General features: G+C 42.7%; 1 protein-coding gene across 1 annotated transcript in view; it reads right to left on the bottom strand.

Moving 5' to 3' along the window:
* ttll5 (tubulin tyrosine ligase-like family, member 5) overlaps positions 1–22,530 on the bottom strand; it is a 320,598-nt gene that overhangs the window by 158,531 nt on the left and 139,537 nt on the right. Inside the window, exon 13 of the mRNA XM_043700221.1 lies at positions 18,290–18,371. Coding sequence (XP_043556156.1) covers positions 18,290–18,371 — 82 coding nt within the window. The remainder of the gene's footprint in view (positions 1–18,289; positions 18,372–22,530) is intronic.

Raw genomic sequence — 22,530 nt, forward strand, 5'->3', positions numbered from 1 at the left:
ATTACATTCAAGATCTGGAGTAATACAAACTAATGTAAATATTGGATGAAAGTATAAGTAATGTCTCCTTGGGGTCAATATTTACCAACTGCAGCAGTTCAAAAAGGGAGCTCACCACCAGTTTCTCAGGGCCAATTATGGATGAGAAGTAAATGCGGACACATCCAGTAAGTCCAAAAATGAAGAAAAACAAAATCACTGCTCTTTATATTAATGACCTGGACCTTGGCACACAAAGCGCAATATCACATTTGCAGAAGGCAAGAAAACTGGACGGATAGTAAAGAATAAGGAAGACAATAACAGATTTCAGGAGGACAAATAGACAGAATGCTGATACTGAGTTAATGTAGAGAAGGATGAGGATACATTTTAACCGAAAGAATGAAGAGATAATACAACCAAAGTGGTTCAATTTTAAAGGAAATGTAGGAACAGGAATCAGAAAGATATCTCCAGGAAGCTTTGAACACAGCAGGACATGTTGAGAAGGTTGTTAGGAAAAAAACATAGAAGCATTAGTTTTTATAATACAGGAAAAGAACACAAAAGTAGAGACATTATACCAAAACATCATAAAATACTGGTTAGATTTCAGCTGTAGGAAGGCTTTTCAGCCCTGGGAAGGGTACAGAGGAGACCTGGAACAGAATCAAGAATGAGGGACTTTAATTATGTCCAAGAATTGGAGAAGCTGTTCATAGAATAGAGAAGGTTAATAGAAGATTTGTTAAGAAAACAGTAGGGGGAAACTGTTTCCATCTCTGAGAAGGCATTGATCTGAGGACAGAACCTGCAGATGATTAACAGAAACCAGAGGAGATATGAGGAAACATATGTTTTACACAATGAGCTGGGTGATGATCTGAAAGGGTGGTCAAAGCAGATTCAATCAAACTTTCAAATAGAGAAATAGATGAATACTTGAAAGAAAAAGAATTACTGGCGTATGAGGGAAAGAGCATAGAATGGAACTAAATTCCATCAAAATCTACTATGAGTATGATGGCCTGAATGGCCTCCTTCTGTGCTGTCCCATTTTGGATTTCTATGAAGAGCTGCTTGAATTAAAGCTGCCCATATTCTATTAATCCAGTGTGAGAAACACTTCTTTGAATTCTTCCAGACTGTGCCGTCCACAATGGCTAATTTGTCAATCATAGGAAACAGTGTTAAACTATTTGGCTCTCAAAATTTTAATACTCTGCTGGATTTTCAATTAACCTCTTGTCTCAGAACAAACTGTTCCAATGTTTTAGGGGTTCTTCATAATTATAACTTTTCACCCCTGAAATCACCTCCATTGTGCCCTGTGTGTCTCTGATGTACTTTCTCTGATCATCTTTTATACTGAAATTTCACCAGATACAATAACTAATTAGCTTTGTTGTAAGATTGAGGATAAAGAGTTGAGGTTAAAGATTCTGGGGTGGGCGAATATAAATCACAGCACGATACGAAGAAAGCTTGTCCAAGTTAAATACTGAGAAAAGCTGCCAAATTGAATTATAGATCAGCAATGCGATAGAAAGGATGCAAATTAAATGCATACCAAGGAGGAAAAAACTGAAATGTGCCAAAGTTGGGACAATGAGACATTAGTTCAAATAGAAACTAAACACAAGAAGAATGTACCAGAGTTAATCAGACTCAGAGTTATTCTGACAATTACTCTAAGGAAAGATGTGCTGGCATTGGAGGAGGTCCACGGGAGGTTTACAGGAATGATCCAGGTGATGAGCATTGCGGACTCTGGGTCTGTACTCAATGGAGTTTAGAAGGATGACAGGAGGCCTGGACGAGTGGACATGGAGAGGTTTGCGCTAGTAGGAGAGATTAGGACCTAAGGCCAATGCCTCAGGGTGAAAGGATGACCCTTTACAACTGAGATGAGGAGGAATTTCTTCAGCCAGAGGGTGGGGACTCTTTGGAACTCAGTGCAGCGGAGGGCGGTAGAGGCCAAGTTATTGAGTGCATTAAAGACAGAAATAGATAGAGCAGACTAAATGGGCTGATTGTTCTAATTCTGCTCCTAAATCTTATAGTTTTATGGCCTTAATTAAGAAAGAGATGCAACTGTTTATTAGAATCCTGACGGAATCTGGAGAAGGACTACCAGAGGCTCAAATTAGTGTCACTGGAACGTACAACAAAAAAGGAGAAATCTAGCCCAGTGTGTCTATATGAGCTCTAATATCACTCATCAGCTCTTTTCTGGTGGTTCTTCATATCTCCTTTTGAAACAGATTCACAAGAGTGTTACGGTGTAGAAGGAGGCCATTCAGCCCATCATGTCTGGACTGGCTCTTCAAATGAGCAACATTATCTACTGACAATTTCCTGTTTCTTTCCCCCATATCCTCATACATTAAAGGGCGACCGTGGAGTCAGTTTAAGTGGGTTCAGTTACCTATGGTTTACTGCGGCCTGAACATATTATATGGAACATTCCAGAACCAGGGAGCTGCCGGGGAGGTAAATGTCCCATTTAAATGAATGGGTTCGCTACTATCCAGGGTTTTGGGCTTTTGTGGTAGGTCTTGGAACATATTCTCAGTGAGTACTGGGGGGGGGTTACTGTATTTCTATTTAAATAATCATCCAATTGTCTCTTGAATGCCTCAATTGAGCCTGTCTCCACCACACTTCCAGGCAGTGCATTCCACATCCTAACTACTCGCTGTGTGAGTATTGACTAAATTCACTTCAATACTAATAATACAGGAGAAATAATCAGTAAAGGGATCAAGAGTTATGGAGAAAAGGCAGGAAAGTGGAGTTGAGGATTATTAGATCAGCCATGATATCATTGGATGACAGAATGGATTTGGTGAGCCAATACAGAGTCACCTAGGGGTTCAGACACATAATTCTTTGAAGTTTACATCACATATAGATAAGGTGGTTAAAGGTGGCAATCAGCACGTTTGCCTTCATTGCTTAGACCTTTGAATATACAAGTTGGGACATTATGTTGAAGATGTACACGACATTGGTGAGGCCTCTTCTGGAGTACTGTGTCCAGTTCTGGTTTCCCTGTTATAGGAAGGATATTATTAAACTATGGAGATTTACCAGGGTGATGCTGGGAATGAAGGGTGTGAGTTATAAAAAGAGGCTGGATAGGCTGGGACGTTTTCTCACTGGAGTGTAGGAAGTTGGCAGGTAACCTTATAGAGGTTTATAAAATAATGAGAGGATTGACAAGGTGAATGGTAGGCATCCTTTCCCCTGGGGTAGGGGATTTCAAGACTAAGGGACATATTTTTAAGGTGAGAGGAGAAAGATTTTAAAAAGACATGAGAGACTTTTTTTTACACCAAGTGGTTCGTGTGTGGAATGAACTTCCAGTGGAAGTGGTAGATGCAGCTCCAGTTACAATGTTTAAAAGACATTTAGATAAGCACATGAATTAGAATGTTTCAAGGGATATGGACCAAGTGCAGGGAGGTGGGACTAGTTTAGTTTGGGATTATGGTCTACATGAACTGGTTGGAGCAAAGGGTCTGTTTCCATGCTATATGACTCTATATGCTCCTTTGTCTTATAGTCTCACAAAGTCAATAGATGTGGATAGTATGGATTTTAATAAACATTTTATTGTACAGTTTACAAGCAATTTTCAGAAAAAGCAATGGAACATAGAATAAGGGGGAATGTGACCATATAGTTCAAAACGGTTAAAGACAGGAAGCAAAGGTCAAGGTGAGTGGAGAGGTTGAGTGGTAGGAACTGTACTGCAACTGGTTAAACAAACCATTTGGCTTTAGGAGCTGAGGCAATTATTTAAATCACAAAAATAAAACTTGAATTCAGGTGCAGCAAGTGATTGGGAAAGCAAATGGAATGTTGGCTTGTATTACAAGGGGACTGGAGTATAGACTTAGGGAAGCATTGCTACAGCTGTCCAGGACTTCTGTAAAGACCACATCTGGATTAAGATGCCTTACTCAAGGAAGGATATAATTACATTGGAAGTGGTTCAGGAAAGGTTCATTCCACTGATTCCTAGGATGAAGGAGTTATCTTATGGGGAAAGGTTAAACCTATATTCATTAGAATTTAGAAAAATGAGATGTGATAAGATTGAAACATACAGCATTCTGGGGGAACTTAACAGGATGGATTTGGGAGCATTTTGCCCTTGTGGTAGAGTCTAGAACAAGGGTACAGACTTTAAAACTAAGGGGTCTCCATTTAAGATGGGGATGAGGAGGAATTGCTTCTCTCAAAGGATCATTAAACTTTGGAATTGTATTTCCTAATGAGCAGAGGAGGCTGGACCATTGAATATGTTCAGGATTGAGTTAGACAAATTTTTGATTGATCTGGGAGTTGAGAATCCTGGGGGAGGGGGGTTGCTGGGGAGAAGGTAGCAAAGACTACAATAGGTGAATGGGGGTAGGGATGGAGGAGATAGGTCAGAGAGGACGGTGGAGCGGATAGGTGGGAAGGGAGATAGGCAGGTAGGACAGGTCATGGGGACAGCGCTGAGCTGGAAGTTTGGAACTGGGTTAAGGTGGGGGGAGGGGAAATGAGGAAACTGGTGAAGTCCACATTGATGCCCTGGGGTTGAAGTGTTCTGAGGCGGAAGATGAGGCATTCTTCCTCCAGGCGTCGGGTGGTGAGGGAGCAGCAGTAGAGGAGGCCCAGGACCTGCCTGTCTTCGGCAGAATGGGAGGGGTAGTTGAAATGTTGGGCCTCGGGGGAGTGGGATTGATTGGTGTGGGTGTCCTGGAGATGTTCCCTGAAGCGTTCTGCGAGGAGGTGTCCAGTCTCCCCAGTGTAGAGGAGACCACATCAGGAGCAACGGATACAATAAATGATATTGGTGGGTGTGCAGGTAAAACTTTGATGGATGTGGAAGGCTCCTTTGGGGCCATGGATGGAGTGAGGGAGGAGAGATTGGTGCAGGTTTTGCAATTCCTGCGGTGGCAGGGGAGAGTGCCAGGACGGGAAGGTGGTTTGTTGGAGGGTGTGGACCTGAGCAGGTAGTTCCAATCATCCCTTTATGATTTCTTCTCTCCTAATATTAATTTTCTAATTTAATAGCCCCATTTCTATAAGCCTACTTCATTGCGTAAAATTCTGGAAATTGTCCTTACTCTTTAACACTGTCCCCATATACAAAGTAGTGGTTCAAAATCTTCTTCTGGGAAGTGAATTTCGTAAGAACAAGGGTGAGAGACAGATCTTTCTTTCAAAGTGCTGCATCTCTTTATTATGAGATTTTTAATCACCAATTCATTCTCCAATTGCTAACAAATGTCACTAGCCCAGAATTTTTCCTGCACGGGTGAACAATAAGTAAAAATACTGTGAAAGCAAATATTGGCTTTTCAACCGTGGATGCTGAAACATATTTAAAATTCCAAATACTTGAAATAAAACAAATAAAGAAGTACTTGAAATTGTGAAAGCAAAAGAATTCTGAAAGGCGATATTCAAATAAGAAAATGTTGAGGATTTCACCAATTTGATCTGAACAGAAAAATTTTATTGAATTTAATTTCACAGTTAGTTACTGTGGAAATCAAGCTCGTGACCTCTGAGTTGCTTACTGTTCCAAAAACCGTTTGCATTTTTAGTTTATAACATCAACACATAACATTTTCCCATCATGTTAAGTGGGCCTGAAATCAACAAATCATTAAGTACAAAAGAATTGAAACTCCCAAAACTACATGAAATGTTTCCACATAAATGTATGAAATAAACAGGAAGCAAGCCAGGGGTAGTTGATTAATTAATATAAACCAACCTCTGCATCAAGGATTCAAAAACAAAGTTTAAAAGGCATGCATGGATTATGCGTTTCATTATTTGACATAACGATTGGAATTCTCCAGGAGTTACCCCTGCTCTGCTGCCATTGCTTTATACCTCACTGCACTTCCACTGAAGTTAGTAACAGAACAACCCCAGTGAAATCTCTGGCCAATGTCAATCGCAGGAGACTTTTATTCTGATCTAAGGCACACATTGATCAGTGATAAAGAATGAAGAATCCACCACACAACCCTCACCATATTAGCTTCCTTGCCATGTTTTTGAAATTCACTTCCTACTGTGGTATTCATCCACTTACTCAAAATGTTTTTCCATTTCACAATTCGATTAGTTAATTGCTAAAATCTGCGTTGCCTCATCCTTATTCACCATAAGACCATAAGACATAGGAATGGAAGTAAGTCCATTCGACCCATCAAGTCCGTTCCGCCATTTAATCATGGCTGATAGGCGTCTCAACTCCACTTACATGCCCTCTTCACGTATCCATTAATTCCTTGCGAGATCAAGAATTTATCAACCTCTGCCTTGAAGACATTCACCGTCCCAGCCTCCACTGTGCTCCGTGGCAATGAATTCCACAGGCCCACCACTGTCTGGCTGAAGAAATGTCTCCTCATTTCTATTCAAAATTGACCCCCTCGAATTCTAAGACTATGCCTAAGAGTCTAGTATCCCTGCTTGATGGTAACAATTTCCCAGCATCCACCCTTTCTAAGCCATGCATTATCCTGTAAGTTTCTATTAGATCTCCTCTCAACCTTCTAAACTCGAATGAATACAATCCCAGGATCCTCAGCCGTTTATCGAATGTTGGGCCTACCATTCCAGGGATCATCCGTGTGAATCTCCACTGGACACGCTCTAATGCCACTATGTCCTTCCTGTGGTGCCCAGAATTGGACACAGTATTCTAAATGTGGTCTAACAAGAGCTTTATTAAGTCTCAGAAGCACATTGCTGCTTTTATATTCCAACCCTCTTGAGATAAATGACAACATTACATTCGCTTTCTTGATCACATACACAACCTGCAAGTTAACCTTTAGAGAATCCTGGACAAGCACTCTCAGATCCCTTTGTACTTCGGCTTTATGAATTTTCTCACTGTTTAGAAAATAGTCCATGTCTGTATTCTTTATTCCAAAGTGCAACACCTCACATTTGCTCACCTTGAATTTCATCAGCCATTTCCTGGATCTCTCTCCGAAACTGTCTAAATCTTTCTGCAGCCTCCCCACCTCCTCAGAACTACCTGCCTGTCCACCTAACATTGTATCATTGGCAAACTTCACCAGAATGCCCCCAGTCCCTTCGTCCAGATCATTACTATATAAAGTGAACAGCTGCAGCCCACCACTCGTCACTAGCTACCAATCCAAAAAAGAACCTTTTATCCCAACTCTCTGCCTGTCAGACAGCCAATCCTCAATCCGTACCAGTAGCTCACCTCGAACACCATGGGTCCTCATCTTACTCAGCTGCCTCCCGTGAGGCACCTTATCAAAGGCCTTTCAGAAGTCTAGATAGATAACACCCATTGGGTTTCCCTGATCTAACCTACTTGTTACCTCTTCAAAGAACTCATCCTTAACAATTCTAGAATTTTACCTACAACCGAGGTTAGGCTAATTAGTCTATAATTTTCCATCTTTTGTCTTGATCCTTTCTTGAACAAGGGAGTTACAACAACGATTTTCCAATCATCTGGGACTTTCCCTGACTCCAGTGACTTTTGAAAGATCACAACCAATGTCTCTGCTACTTCCTCAGCCACCTCCCTCAGAACTCAAGGATGTAGCACATCAGGGCCAGGAGATTTATCAATTTTTAGACCTTTTAGCTTTTCTAGCACTTTCTCTTTTGTAATGGCTCCAGTTCTGTAACCTCCTCAAATCCAAATCTGTCATACACAACATGCGCCGTACTGACCTTCTTTAAATCAAAGCCTTTCCTGGCAGCTAATATTTACCACAACCTCTCATCAAACACCTCCACCACAAATCTAGGCAAAGCTCAAATCTCAATAACGTCAGGGTACCAGTGGGTCAGGTGAATATAAAAGGTCACACATTGCTATTTGAAAAGCAATAGGGATTTCTCCCAGTATTTGGCCAACATTCCTCCCTCTAGTATGATCAGGTCATTCAGATCATTATGAATGGTGCATTAAACATTACTATATAAAAGTGATGGTAAGAGAGGAATTCTACAGGCTCAGGCTCCAGTTCCATGTGATCTGAAATCACTCTTTATACACATGAGCTTTGACAAAGGGTCAGTTAAACTCGAAACGTCAGCTCTTTTCTCTCCTTACAGATGCTGCCAGACCTGCTGAGATTTTCCAGCATTTTCTCTGTATACACGTGTCAATAAGAAGGTGATGGCACAGTGGTAGTATCAGTGGATCAATACTCTAGAATCCCAGACTAATATCAAAGCCTAGAATGGCAGTTGGTGAAATCCAACAATTTCTGTTTTTGTTTCAGCTTGCTTTGCTAGTTCTGTGCATTCCATTTGAATGATTTTCAAATTCATTTCAGAAACACCTAGTTGTTTCATGAAGCAAAATATAAAGTCATTACACTAGTCCTGTTCATCCCTGGGAGTGATATCCAAGAGACTGCAACTGTAGGGTACCCCCTACAGTTACAGGGGCAACAAATGCTGCCCAAAACTATTTAATGACTGCTTTCACTACCTTTTGTGGAAGACCCTCAAAGAAAAAAATTCTGTTCATCTCTATCTTAAACGTGCAAGCCTGATTTTTCATCAGTGACCTTGTTCTAGATAGGAAATATTCTTTTCACATTCACCCTGTCATGATTCCTCAGAATCTTATATATTTCAATCAAGCCATTTCTGAGTCTTCTAAACTCCATCAGATACAAGCCTCATATGTTCAATTTTTCCTCACAAGACAACCAGCCTATTCAGGGTAATAGTCACATTTACATTCTTTGTTAATAAGTGCCCCAATACCATCTTGCAGATGTGGAGTCCTGCTTCACTGAAATATAACATCACCAGCTTTGCATTCAACTCCCCTCATAATAAATAATATCCTATTAGCTTTCCTAATTACTTATTGTATCGGAGTATTACTTTCCAATTCTGGAACTCTCTGATCACTTTGCATGTCATAGCACTGCAATTTCTCACCAATTAAATAACGTTTTTACTGTATCGCACCTGCCAAATGGAAAATTTCACTTTTTCTACTTATACTCCACTTGCTGGAGCTTTGCCTACTCACAAAACCTATCTATATCCCTTTGTCACCTCCTATGTCCTCTTCCACAACTGACTCTTCCACCTACTTTTGTGTCTTCAGCAAATTAGCAACCATATCTTTGCTTGCATCATCCAAGTAATTTATATCAATTCTAAAAGGTTCAGCCTCCAACATTGATCTTTCGGAACATGACTTATTGCATTTTGTCAACCAGAAAAAGACCCCACTTATACCTTACCCCTACTTCTGTCCCTAATGTCTCTGCTTTCACCACCACCGCTGCCAACGTATTCCACGCACTCACAACTCTCTGTGTAAAGAACCTACCTCTGATGTCTCCTCTATACCTCCCCCCAACACCTTAAAACTATGACCCCCTTGTGCCAGTCAGTCCTGCCCTGGGGAAACGTCTCTGGCTATTGACTCTATCCATGCCTCTCATTACCTTGTATACCTCGATCAGGTCACCTCTCTTCCTCCTTCTCTCCAGAGAGAAAAGTCTGAGCTTATTCAACCTTTCTTCATAAGGCAAGCCCTGCAGTCCAAGCAGCATCCTGGTAAACCTTCTTTGTATCTTCTCCAAAGCCTCTGTATCTTTCCTACAATAGGACAACCAGAACTGGACACAATATTTCAAGTGTAGTCTCACCAGGATCTTGTAGAGTTACAGCAAAACCTCACAACTCTTAAACTCGATTCCCCTGTTAATAAAAACACCATATGCTTTCTTAACAACTCTATCCACTTGGGTGGCAACTTTGAGGGATCTATGTATTTGAACACCAAGATCCCTCTGTTCTTCCACACTGCCAAGAATCCTGTCTTTAATCCTATATTCAGCATTCAAGTTTAGACCTTCCAAAATACATCACTTCGCATTTATCCAGGTTGAGCTCCATCTGCCATTTCTCAGCCCAGCTCTGCATCCTTTCTATGTCATGCTACAGTCTGCAATAGCCCTCAATACTATCAACACCACCTCCAACCTTTGTGTCATCAGCAAACTTACTAATCCACCCCTCAACCTCCTCATCCAAGTCATTTGTAAAAACTACAAAGAGCAGGGGCCCAAGTACAGAGCCCTGTGGGACGCCACTCAACTCTGACCTCCAGATAGAATACTTTCCATCTACAACCACTCTCTGCCTTCTGTCAACCAACCAATTCTGAATCCAGACAGTCAAATCTCCTTGTATCTCATACTTTCTGAATTTATGAATGAGCCTACCTTGGACAACCTTATCAAATGCTTTGCTGAAGTCCATGTACACCACATCCATTGCTCGACCTTCATTGACCTGTCTCGTCACCTCCTCAAAGAACTCAATAAGATTTGTGAGGCATGACCTGCCCCTTACAAAGCCATGCTGACTGCTTTTAATCACGCTATGCTTTTCCAAATAGTCATAAATTCTATCCCTCAGAATTCTTTCCAAAACCTTGCTCACCACAGACATAAGACTGACTGGTGTGTAATTGCCACAGATTTCCCTATTACCCTTCATTTGCCTCCCTCCAATCCTCTGGTACGATTCCCATGGAGAGTAAGGAGGCAAAGGCCTTCGCCAGGTTAGCAACCCCCTTTCTTGCTTCCCATAGCAACCTAGGATAAATCTGGTCTGGCTCTGGGGATTTATCAACCTTAATGTTTTCCAAAATTTCCTGCACATCAACTTCATCAATCTCGATCTGGTCAAGCCTGTATCCCAGCTCCTCAAAGGTCTCATTCACAACAAGGTCCTTTTCCTTAGTGAAAACCGAAGCAAAAAAACATATTTAGGCTTTCCCCTATGGACTCAGAGTGCACGCACAAGTTCCTTACGCTACCCCTGACCAGCCCTACCTTCTCCCTGATCATTCTCTTATTCCTCACGTATGAGTAAAATGCCTTTGGGTTTTCCCTAATCCTTCCTGCCAGGCCTTTTTTGTGCCCCTCCTGGCTCTCTTTAGTCCATTTCTGAGCTCCTTTCTAGTAAGCCTGTAATCCTCTAAAGCTGTGCTAGATCCTTGCTTCCTCCACCTTACATAAGTTGCCTTCTTGTTTTTGATGAGAAGCTCCCTTGTTCTCGTCACCCAAGGCTCCTTAATCTTACCCCTTTTTACCTGTCTCAGAGGAACAACTGTGTGCATCACTCGCAACAACTGCTCCTTAAACAGTCTGCTACATGTCTGCTGTGCCCTTTCTGTGGAACAATTGCTCCCAATCTGTACTTCCCAACGCCTGCTGATAGCATCATAATTTTCTTTTCCCCAATTAAATATCTTCCCATGGTAACTGCTCCTTTCCCTCTCCATGGTTGTGGTAAATGTGAGGCAGTTGTGATCACTGTCTGGCTCATTGCCGATCACCAAATCCAAATAGCCTCTCCCCTCGTCGGTCTGTCTACATACAGAGTCAGGAAACCTCTTGAACACACCTGACAAAAACGGCTCCATCCAAACCATCTGCACTACGGAAGTTCCAGTCAATATTGGGAAAGTTGAAAAAACCCATAACAACAACCCTGCTACCACTGCACTTTTCCAAAATCTACCGGCCTATGAGCTCTTTTATCTCCCTACTGCTATTAGGGGGTCTGTAGAAACCACCCAATGCGGTGACTGTTCCCTTGCTGTTCCTAACTTCCACCCATACTGACTCAGTAGACAAACCTTCCTCAACAACCTTCGTTTCTGTAGCTGTGATGCACTCTCTGATTAGCAATGCTACACCCTCTCCTCTTTCTCCCTCCTCCTTGTTCTTTTTAAATGTTCTGAAACAGTTAGCAACCATTCCTTCCCCTGTGAAACCCACGACTCCGTTATGTCCACAACATCATAGTCGCAAGTACTGATCCATGCTCTAAATTCGTCACTCTTGTTTCTGACACTCTTTGTGTTAAAGCAGACACACTTTAACTGATCCCTTTGTTCCATCACATGAAAAACCTTCCTGATAGATTCACTACATCCTGTTGCTGCCCCATCTACAACTACCCCCTCTCAGATGTGGAGCTCTGGTTCCTACCCTCCTGCCAAACCCTCCCACCCAGGACATTTTTGCCCCTCCAGATCAGGTGCAAGCCGTCCTTCATGTACAGTCCCACCTTCCCCAGAAGGTATCCCAATGGTCTAGGTATCTGAAGCCCTCCCTCCTGCACCAGCCTCGCAGCCACGACTCCGCTGCATTCGCTGCCTGTTCCTCACCTCACTATCTCATGCCACCGGTAGCAAACCTGAGATCACTACTCTACTCGTCCTGCTCTTCAGCTTCCAACCTAACTCTCTGCAGTCACTTTTCAAATCCTCAATCCCTTCCCTATCTATGTAATTGGTGCCAATACGTACCATAATTTCTGGCTGCTCGCCCTACCCCTCCAGAGTCTTGTAAACCCGTTCGGCGACATCCCGGACCCTGGCAACATACCTTCTGGGAGTCCCGTTCCTGACCTAAAATCCCCTGTCAATCCATCTAACTATTGAATTCCCTATGACTAGTGCTTTCCTATTCTCCCCCCTTCCCTTCTAAGCCACAGTGTCAGGCTCAGTGCCAGAGACCTGACAACTATGGTGTTCCCTGGTAGGCCGTCCCCACCAGCAGTATCCAAAATGGTATACTTATTGTGAGGGTAACAGCCACAGGAGATCCCTGCTCTGTCTATTGGTTCCCTTTCTGCCCCCTGACTGTAACCCAGCTGTTCTTATCCTGTGTCTAGGGAGTGACCATCTCCCTGTACATCCTCTCAATTTCCCCCTCAATCTCCCGGATGATCCGCAGTTCATCCAGCTCCAAGTCCAGTTCCCTAACTCGGCTATCAAGGAGCTGGAGTTGAGTGCACTTTTTGCCAGCAGAGACATATGTTGTGTCACTCACCTGCCACATTGTGCATGAGGAACATGCAACACGCAATATGTTAAACTCTACAGTTAACTTCTACCTTTCTCAATAGCCTTTAGAGTCACAGAGTAATAGAGATGTAGAGCACGGAAACAGACCCTTTGGTTCAACACATTCATGCCAACCAGATATCCTAGTCCCATTTTTCAGCACCCAGCCCATATCCCTCTAAACACTTCTTATTCATATAACCATCCAGATGCCTTTTAAATGTTGTAATTGTACTAGCCTCCACCACTTCCTCTGGAGCTCATTCCATTCACGCATCACCCTCTAAGTGAAGCATTTGCCCCTTTGGTCCCTGTGACATTTTTTCCCTCTCACCCTAAACCTATGTGATCTAGTTCTGGACTCCCCCACCCCTGGGAAAAGACCCTGTCTATTTATATGTTATGTAATCTTACTACAAATGCTCCTACAATTTTAAACTTTAGGAGTGGAATAGACGATACCCATGTATCTGACCCTCACCAAACAATCACCAAACTGGAGGAAAGCCAGGAAATTTAAAATGGAACAGTAGATTTGTTAAATGTTAAATACAAATTAATAATTAGATTTTTGCAAAGAGATTAATACTCACTTTAATCCCAGTGGTGGAGTAAACACCAATTTTTAAAAAAAATTCAGTCATGGGGTCAGGGCATCGCTGATAGGCCAGCATTTATTACTCATCCCTAATTGCCCAGAGGGCAGTTAAGAGTCACCCACATTGCTGTGGTTCTGGAGACACATGTAGACCAGACCGAGTAAGGATGGCAGCTTCCCTCCCTCATGGACATTTATGAACTAGAAGGGTATTTTTCTGGAGAGTGAAAAAGTTTGAAAAAAGTACAAGCAAAAGAGCACCTCCTTCCCCAACTCCCCTAATCACCAAACTCCAAGCCATACTCTTTGTTCTGTCACACTGAAATGTTTGGCTTCCTATGCTTCTGAAACAAAAGTGCAAGCTGATCACAATTACAGAAAAAAAAGGTTTCAGCTGCTTTCTGAATTACTTAACTTCAACTGGAGGAAAGCCAGGAAATTTAAAATGGAACAGTAGATTTGTTAAATGTCAAATACAAACTAATAATTAGGTTCACACTTACGAACCAACTACCAGCATCCAGATGCCCTCTCCTTGTTTAAAACTAAAGTTGTGCTGCTGATCACTTTTAAATTGATGCATGTGAAAACTAAAAGGGACCTACAAACGAAGGTACACAAATTCTTCATTCGTAGACCACTCTGAGGACATGCTCTTTGTGATTGTGATAAAGTCACTTAAAGCTTGAAAGATACAAAGTCTAGGTGCGGTCAAGGAACACAGAGATTTCAGAGTACAAATACATCAATCACTAAAGGTTACACCACAAATAGGTGTAAAAGAGAAGTTTTCAAAAAACTTGCACTCAAAAGTTAACCATTTCTCTCTCCATAGATGCTGCCAGACTTGCTGAGGACTCTGTTTTTATCTCATCAAAAAGCAAGTCAAGAACCAGGCCTTAATTCTAGCGGGGTGGCATTTAAAATTCAGGAGGTTACATTAAATCTTGGCAAGACCACAAAAGTACTGTATGCAAATGCAAAAACACAGACAGTGTGCAGGGAAGACTGAGAGAAACATATGGATAGACCTATAAGAAAAGGATAAACAGGCTAAGTCTTCTTCCCTCCAAAGAAAGAGAGATGACCTAACCCAAGATGTTTAAAATGACTGAGTGCACACATAGAGGATATTTCCTCTTGTGACTATTGTCTCTGGTAACTAGAGGCTATCAACATGGGAATGGGAAATATCCAATAGGAACTTAGGAGAAATCTCTTTATTCAGAAATTATGTTGCACCTAACACAGGGAGTGGTGAAAGTGAATAGTTTGGATGCATTTCAGAGGAAACTAAATAAACAGTGAAGGGAGAAGGGAATAGAAGGTTACAATGATGTATATCTGTGAAGAAATGTAGAAACAGGCCTGGGTGGAGTGTAAAAAACATGATGGATTGGCTGGGCCCAACTACTTCCAGAAGGCATTCAAAGGCCATGGTTTTGGAGGCAGTACACTGACGGGTTCTATAAGGAACAGGGCTGGAAACACAACTGCTTACAATATACTTTCATGACTTCGAGGAAGGAAGCCAGATTTGCAAACGACCCAAAAATAGGTGGAAAGTCAATTTGCAAGAGGGATGCAGACAGTTTACAGGGAGATATTGATAGGTTAAATAAGTGGGCACAAAGTTGGCAAATGGAGTACAATGTGGGAAAATGTGAAGTTGGTCATTTTGGGAGAAAAACAGAACATATGATTTAAGTCAGAAAGCTAGCACTCAGGGGCATCAGGTAATCAGGAAGGCTAATGGAATGTTGGTCCTTATTTCAAGGGGGTTGGAGTAGCGAAGTCTTACTGCAACTGTAAAAGGTGCTGGTGAGACCACATCTGGAGTACTGTGAGCAGTATTGGTCTGTTATTTCAGGAAAGATACCATTTCACTGGAGACAGTTCAGAGACGTTTCACTAGGATGATAAAAACCAAAATTACTACGGATACTGAAAATCGGAACTAAACACAGAAACTGCTGGAAAAGTTCAGCAGAGTCTGGCAGCACCTGTAGAGGGAAATCAAGAGTTAACATTTTGGGTCGAATGACCTTCTGACGACGGATCACTGGACCCAAAACATTAACTCAGATTTCTCTCCACAGATGCTGCCAGATTTGCTGAGCTTTTCCAATAATTTCTGTTTTTGTTCACTAGGATGATGGCTGGTATGGAGGGATTGCCTTATGAACAAAGGTAAAACAGGGTGGGACTCTACTCACTTGAATTTAGAAGAATGAGATGTTATCTCATTGAAACATGTAGATTCTCAAGGGGCTTGACAGGGTGTTTTTTATTCACTCATGGGATGTGGGTGTTGCTGGCTGTGCCCAGCATTTATTGCCCGTCTCTAATTGCCCCTTGAGAAGGTGGTGGGGGGAGTCGCCTTCTTGAACCACTGCAGTGCACATGCTGTAGGTTGATCCACAATGCCCTGAGGGAGGAAATTCCATAATTTTGATCCAGTGACACTGAAGGAACGGAGATATATTTCTAAGTTAGAATGATGAGTGACTAGGCAGAGGGCATGCAGGGGAGTGGTGTTCCATATATCTGCTACCCTTGTCCTTCCAGATGGAAGTGGTTATGGGTTTGGAAGATGCTGTCAAAGGATCTTTGGTGAATTTCTGCAGTGTACCTCACAGATAGTACACACTGCTGCTACTGAGCTTCGGTGGTGGAGGGAGTGAATGTTTGTTGATGTGGTGCCAATCAAATAGGCTGCTATATCCTGGATGGTGTCAAGCTTCTTGAGCTGCACCCATCCAAGCAAATGTGGAGTATTCCATCACACTCCTGACTTGTGCTCCGTAGATGGTGGACAGGCTTTGGGGACTCAGAAGGTGAGTTACTTGCTGCAGTATTCCTAGCCTCTGACCTGCTCTTGTAGCCACTCTGTTTCTGTTGAAGTCCAGTTGAGTTTCTGCTCAATGGTAACCCCCAGTATGTTGATAGTTGGGGGAATTCAGTGATTGTAACACTATTGAATGTCAAGGGGTGGTGGTTAGTCAGTTTCTTTTGGAGATAGTCATTGCCTGGTATTGGTGTAGCACAATTGATACTTGCCAGTTGACAGCCCAAATTGGGATATAGTCCAGATTTTGCTGCATATGAACACGGACTGCTTCAGTACCTGAGGAGTTGCAAATGGTGCTGCACATTGTGCAATCATCTGCAAACATCTCCACTTCTAACCTTACAATGGACAGAAGGTCATTGATGAAGCAGCTGAAGATGGTTAGGCCTAGGACACTACCGTGAGGAACTCCTGCAGTTGAGCTGACCGACCTCCAACAACCATAACAATCTTCCTATGTGCCAAGTATGACTCCAAACTGTGGAGAATTTGCCCAGATTCCTACTCATCACAGTTTTGTCTATATTTGAACCAAGGCTGCAATAAGATCAACTGTTGAGTGGCCCTGTCGGAACCCAAACTGGGTGTCACTGAGCAGGTTACTGCTGAGCAGGTGCTGCTTGATAGCGCTGTTGATGACCCCTTCCATCACTTTCCTGATACTCGAGAGTAGTCTGATGGAATGGTAAATGGCTGGGTTGGATATGTTCTGCTTTTCAGGTATAGGACATAGCTGGGCAATGTTTCATGTTGTCGGGTAGATACCAGTGTTGCAAATATAGTGGAACAGCTTAACTAGGGAAACAGCAAGAGGCTGTGGGTCTGGAAGCATATGTAGGCCAGAATGGCAGATTTCCTACCCTGAAGAGCATTAGTGAGCCCAGATGATTTTCTGCCCCAAAAACTAGACTCAACATGCCAGATATTTTTATTGAATTCGAATTCCACGATGTGCTGAAGTTAGATTCAAACCCTCGACCCCTGAACATTCATGGAGTTTCTGGATTCATCACCTAGGAATAATACTACTAGGCAATTACCTCGCCCAGGGTAAATCAGAGGTTATTTCCCTCATGGGAGAGCATAGGACTAGAGGGCATAGTCTCAGAATAAAGGAGCATCAATTTAAGACTAAGATAAAGAGGAATAACTTCTCACAAGGATTGAGAGTCTTTGGAACTCCTTGCCACGGAGCACTGTGAGGCAGAGTCCTTTTGTTTATTTAAGGCTAAGATAGATAAGATTTTTGATCAGTAGGCAAATTAAGGTTTATGGGGAAAACCCAGGAAAGTGAATATGAGGAGTGTTAGATCAGCCTTGATCCTCTTGAATGACAGAGCAGGCTCGAGGGCTGAACAGCCTACTCCTGTCCTGGTTCTTATATGTTTAATGGCCTGATTCTGTGCTGCATCTCCATTTTCATTTTATGTAATCTTACCTTGCCACTGTGACACGATAATGCAATACCACAGCACCAAACTGCAACAACACCATTGCTGCAAAATCAATTGCTTCTTTTTGCAATTTCATACTCTGCAGCGTGATGATGGAAGTGCTGAGGTACAGGACACTTGCCAGTGTCAGGATCTGGGTCAAAAAAGTCAGGTGTAAGTTTCCCAAACAGCACGTCTGTTTCAACCATAGAAAGGTAACCCAACTGCGTCAGCATTACACTTTTCCATTTCTTACACCAGCCCTGAGTACACTCTCTGACCAAAACTGATAACTTGGTGCTACATTAAGAGTACTACAATTTTTCACTGATGATCCATGGATAGAAACTAGCCAACCTCATTTCAATTGGGATTAAAACCAAATAACTGGAGATTTGCATCTCACCAGTTTGGTTAAATACAAATCCAGGAAGAAGAAGGGAAATATCTGAATCATCCTGTCTTCTCAAGCGCAAATTTTAATGAAACAAAACCAATGTTAATTGCTGACTTACCATGCCAGAGACGGTGACAGATTAACTTCCAGCAGCCAGGGCTTGAGATTGGAGTCAATTAGGACATCAAAGCCATACAGCTCTGTTAAAACATAAAGCACACCTTTGTAAGAGCCCACGCCCATGCTGATGATGCTGAATCTCAACAGATCTGAGCTTGCATCAATTCATTGTCAGCATGTTGTTGCATACTGCAGCCCACATTTAATCTGCACACCTGCAGTAGCTATACAATCCAAGACATTGAGTAGAGAACTTCAATGGATTTAAACTACTAACATCCATTATTAATACTGAATGGGATCCAGCATAACCAGCTTTGAAATAACAGAATTTTAACCCAGTTTAATCTTTAATATCTTAGCAAATTTCCCAGGTTAGTTTTTTATTTCCTTAAAATGAATCAACTCCCACAAATTAACTGTTTCTCTAACATGAATTTAGTTCAATGGGGAGTATTTGTTGGGCAAACATCAATAGAAAGAACGAAGGCCAGGAATACAGTCATCGAGTCATTGCGATGTACAACACGGAAACAGACCCTTTGGTCCAACCCGTCCATGCTGACCAGATATCCCAACCCAATCTAGTCCCACCTGCCAGCACACGGCCCATATCCCTCCAAACCCTTCCTATTCATATACCCATCCAGGTGCCTTTTAAATGTTGCAATTGTACCAGCCATCACCACATCCTATGGCAGCGCATTGCATATACGTACCACCCTCTGTGTGAAAAAGTTACATTTTAGGTCTCTTTTATATCTAGCATCAGAACAAAATTGTAAATCACAAGACGGCTATTATCTTCCATTGCACTGCATGGTTACAGTTTATAGAGTTATGGGAGGTTTAGGAAGCAAAGGGTATGAAATGTTTTTAAAAACTAACTTGGAAAGCAAGACTATTTTAGAATATTACCACCAAAGTGCGTAGCTTCACCAAAGTGGATTCTACTCAGTATGTCATGTATGGCTAGTCAAACAGCAGAAAACAGTTGTTTGTCTACAGCAAGAAAACTAGTCCTCAGGGTCATCTGTCATTTCTGATTTCAGGCATGTTAGAATACAACTCGGTCCCATTACCAATGCTATTAACTCCAGTTATAGTTCAGTAATTGCCACCTTATTCTGTACTGCCCCAAGCCAAGCTCCTCCAATACAGATACAACACTGCCATCCACATGGAAAATTGCCCGGTTATGTCCTCTACACTGGAAGCAGGACAAATCCAAACTGATCAATTAATATCTTATCAGTCGACTCTTGATTGGCAGTAAAGTGGTGGATAGGGTCATCAACAGTGCTATAACAGGCAGCACTTGCTTAGCAATAACCAGAGCAAAGCGGTTGATTCTTCACTGACCTCTGGGTAATAAATGCTGGCCTGGTCAGCTACGCCTTATTCCATGAATGAATAAATAAAATAACCTGCTCACTGACGTTCAGTTTAGTTCCCGTAGCGCCACTCAGCTCATGTACTCCATAGGAACCTAGAAACAGGATTAGCCCATTCAGTCCATCGAGCCTGAACTGTTATTCAACATAATCAAATACTTCAATGCCTTACCATGCCCGCATCCCAGTAGCCTTGTACATCACTGCTAATTACAAATCTATAAATCTCTAACTTAAACACACGCAAAAATCTGAGCACCCATAGCTCTCTGGTAGACAATTCCAAAGGTTCACAACCCTCTGAGTAAAAAAAGAATTCTTCTAATCTCAAACTCAATTGGCATCTCCCTTATTATTACATAATGTCCTCTAGATCGAGACTCATACTTCAGATGTGGTCTGAACAAGATTTTATACAATCGAAGCAAGACTTCACTACTCCTGTAAAGTCAGAGATGCACAGCATGGAAATACACCCATTGGTCCAACTTGTCAATGCCGAACAGATATCCTAGATAAATCTAGTCCCATTTGCCAGCATTTGGCCCATATTCCTTGAAACCTTTCCTATTCATATACCCATCCAGATGTCTTTTAAATTTTGTTTTTTCGACAGCAGTTGAAATTGGAGAAGCGACAGCAGGGACCAGAGGACCGATGGGAAGGTAACTTTAAAGTATAAAAATTTACCTCGTGTAAAGGCAGAGCGCACGCTGAGCAGGACCGGTCAGAGGACTGTTGGGTAAGTGAGGCTTTACATTTGGACGGTTGCTTTACCCAAAACACTACGCGGGTAGTGTCTCGTACCCGTCCTCCTCCTCCTCAAACCAAACAAAAAAGTTTTCAGGAGTCTCATTGGGAGCTTAGAACAGTGGGAATGGAGGTTAGGCAGTTGAATGTTCCTCCTGCAGAATGAGGGACGTAAGGGTCACCAGTGGTGTCCCTACTGATTGCATTGTGGGAAGTGCACCCGACTCCAGCTCCTCGAAAACTGTGTTAGGGAACTGGAGTTGGATGAACTTTGGATCATTCAGGAGGCAGAGGGGGTTATTGGGAGGAGTTACACGGAAGTAGTCACACCTCAGATAAACGAAGAATGTAGATGGGTTATTGTCAGTGGACGGAAAGGGAACTGGCAGGCAGTGCAGGGATCCCCTGTGGCCGTCCCCCTCAACAACAAGTATACTGTTTTGGATTTTGTTGGAGGGCATGACTTACCAGGGGTGAGCAATGGGGCACAGGTCTCTGGTACAGAGTCTGTCCCTGTTGTTCAGAAGGGGAGGAGGAAGAGGAGCAGAGCATTAGTCATTGGGGACTCCATAGTTAGGGGGACAGACAGGAGGTTCTGTGGGAATGAGAGAGACTCACGGTTGGTGTGTTGCCTCCCAGTTGCCAGGGTTCGTGATCGTGTCTTCGGGATCCGTGAGGGGGAGGGGGAGCAGCCCCAAGTCATGGCCCACATAGGCACCAACGACACAGGTAGGAAGAGAGATGGGATTTTAGGCAAAACTTCAGGGAGCTAGGGTGGAAGCTTGGAGCTAGGACAGAGTTGTGCTAGCGAGGTGAGGAACAGGGAGAGAGAGGAGTTGAACATGTGGCTACAGGGATGGTGCAGGAGGGAAGGTTTTGGAATCTTGGATAATTGGGGCTCTTTCTGGGATAGATGGGACCCCTACAAACAGGATGGTCATCATCTGAACCAGAGAGGTATCAATATGCTGGGGGGGGAATTTTCTAATGCTCTTCGTGTGGGTTTAAACTAATTCAGCAGGGGGATGGGATCTGAAATTGTAGTTTGAATATACAGGAAGTTGAGAGTAGTGAGGTCTGAAATAAGGTTTCAAGGTCACAAAAGGGCACTGGCAAGCAAGACATTGGTTTGAAGTATGTCTACTTCAACGGCAGGAGCATCCGGAATAAGGTGGATGAACCTGCAGCATGGGTTGGTACCTGGAACTTTGATGCTGTGGCCATTTCAGAGACATGAGTAGTGCAGGGATAGGAATGGTTATTGCAGGTTCCTGGATTTAGATGTTTCAATTAGAACAGAGAAAATGGTAAAAGAGGCGGGGGGTGGTTGGGGAACACTGTGTCAAGGACAGCATTACGGTGGCAAAAAGGAACGTTTGAGGACTCCTCTACTGAGGTAGTATGGACTGAGGTTAGAAACAGGAAAGGAGTGGTCACCTTGTTGGGAGTTTTCTATAGGCCTCTGAATAGTTCCAGAGATGTAGAAGAAAGGATAGCAAAGATGATTCTCAATAGGAGTGAGAGTGACAGGTTAGTTGTTATGGGGGACTTTAACTTTCCAAATATTGACTGGGAATATATAGTTCAAGGAATTTGGATGGGTCAGTTTTTGTCCAATGTACGCAGGAGGGTTTCCTCACACAATATGTAGACAGGCAAACAAGGGGAAAGGCCACATTAGATTTGGTACTGGGTAATGAACTTGACCAGGTGTTGGATTTGGAAGTAGGCAAGCACTTTGGTGATAGTGACCACAATTGGGTTATGTTTACTTTGGCAATGGAAAGGATAGGTATATAACGCAGGGCAAGAGTTACTACTGGGGGAAATGCAGGGGACGGGCACGATTGAAATGTGGAGCTTATTCAAGGAACAGCTACTGCGGGGAGTCATGCAGGGAGGAAGTTGTCAGATGAGGGAGCCATGGTTTCCTAAGGAATTTGAATCACTTGTCAAGAGGAAGAAGAAGGCTCATGTTAGGATGAGACATCAAAGCTCAGTTAGGGCGTATGAGAGTTACAAGTTAGCCAGGAAAAACCTAAAACAAGATTTAAGAAGAGCAAGGAGGGTACATGAGAAGTCATTGGCAGATAGG

This window comes from Chiloscyllium plagiosum, chromosome 12 (genome assembly GCF_004010195.1).
Source record: "Chiloscyllium plagiosum isolate BGI_BamShark_2017 chromosome 12, ASM401019v2, whole genome shotgun sequence".
Classification (NCBI taxonomy): Eukaryota; Metazoa; Chordata; class Chondrichthyes; order Orectolobiformes; family Hemiscylliidae; genus Chiloscyllium; species Chiloscyllium plagiosum.